This window comes from Phalaenopsis equestris, unplaced genomic scaffold (assembly GCF_001263595.1).
Source record: "Phalaenopsis equestris unplaced genomic scaffold, ASM126359v1 Scaffold217505, whole genome shotgun sequence".
Taxonomy (NCBI): Eukaryota; Viridiplantae; Streptophyta; class Magnoliopsida; order Asparagales; family Orchidaceae; genus Phalaenopsis; species Phalaenopsis equestris.
The window spans coordinates 1,666-2,521 of NW_018236016.1; the positions used below are offsets into that span (position 1 = coordinate 1,666).

Consider the following 856-nt stretch of genomic DNA (forward strand, 5'->3'; position numbering starts at 1 on the left):
AAAGTTAGACTACATCTTTACATGTGCAATAAATTTATCTTCTTGTTCACATCAATTACATTATTATGCAACAGACAAATTCATACTTTCTGAAACATGTTATTGGCACAAAAGGAAAGAAAATAAATACATAAGAATTAATGCCAATGGCAATCATGTGAATTCAATGAATATAAAATGGCAATTGTATGAACACCCTTGTTTATAAAGCCATGACCTCTCATACTTTTTTTCTCCACCTCATGGCTCAACAGCCTTCTCTCACATCTCATTCCTATAATTCCTCATTGAAAGCTTCATGCCAATCCCTCAAGATCAAAACTCATGTAGAAGCCTTCATTCTTCGGCACTTGTGCCGCCTCGTTCGAGCTCTATCGAACACTAAATCCTTCATCATCAAGCTCTTGACCCTGACGACTGCGATCACTAGCAAGAAAACAAGCAGCTCTGCCACGAAGATGCATGGGAAGAAGAAGAAGAAGATGATGAAGAGGGTACTGAAATCAATCACTATGTGGTGCAATATGCCGTCAACACATGTAATTCCGATTTCCGAGCCCGCAATAAGCTTTCAGGGTCTTAAAACAATAAGCCAAACTTTCTACGACTCAACATGGAACTCGATTGTTGTCGTCAGTGATGATGATGCTAGCTTGGAGCGGCAGCTCTCAGGCTACCTCGAATGGCTTGAAGAAAACGAGCCAGGAAACGATGGCGGCGGCAATGACGACGTCGATGATGCAGGTGAAATAGATCAGCTTGCTGAGAAGTTCATTGCAAGCTGCCATGAGAAGTTTAGGCTGGAGAAGCAAGAGTCTTATAGGAGATATCAAGAAATGCTTGCTAGAAGCATGTG

General features: G+C 41.2%; 1 protein-coding gene across 1 annotated transcript; it reads left to right on the forward strand.

Annotated features, from left to right (window-relative positions):
- Positions 1-206: 206 nt before the first annotated feature.
- LOC110037258 lies at positions 207-854 on the forward strand (the record flags this gene model as incomplete). The annotated part of the gene is made up of 1 exon (XM_020741856.1): positions 207-854. A coding segment is annotated over exon 1 (642 nt), but the record flags the coding sequence as incomplete, so codon positions are not given.
- Between the last annotated feature and the right edge of the window lie 2 nt (positions 855-856).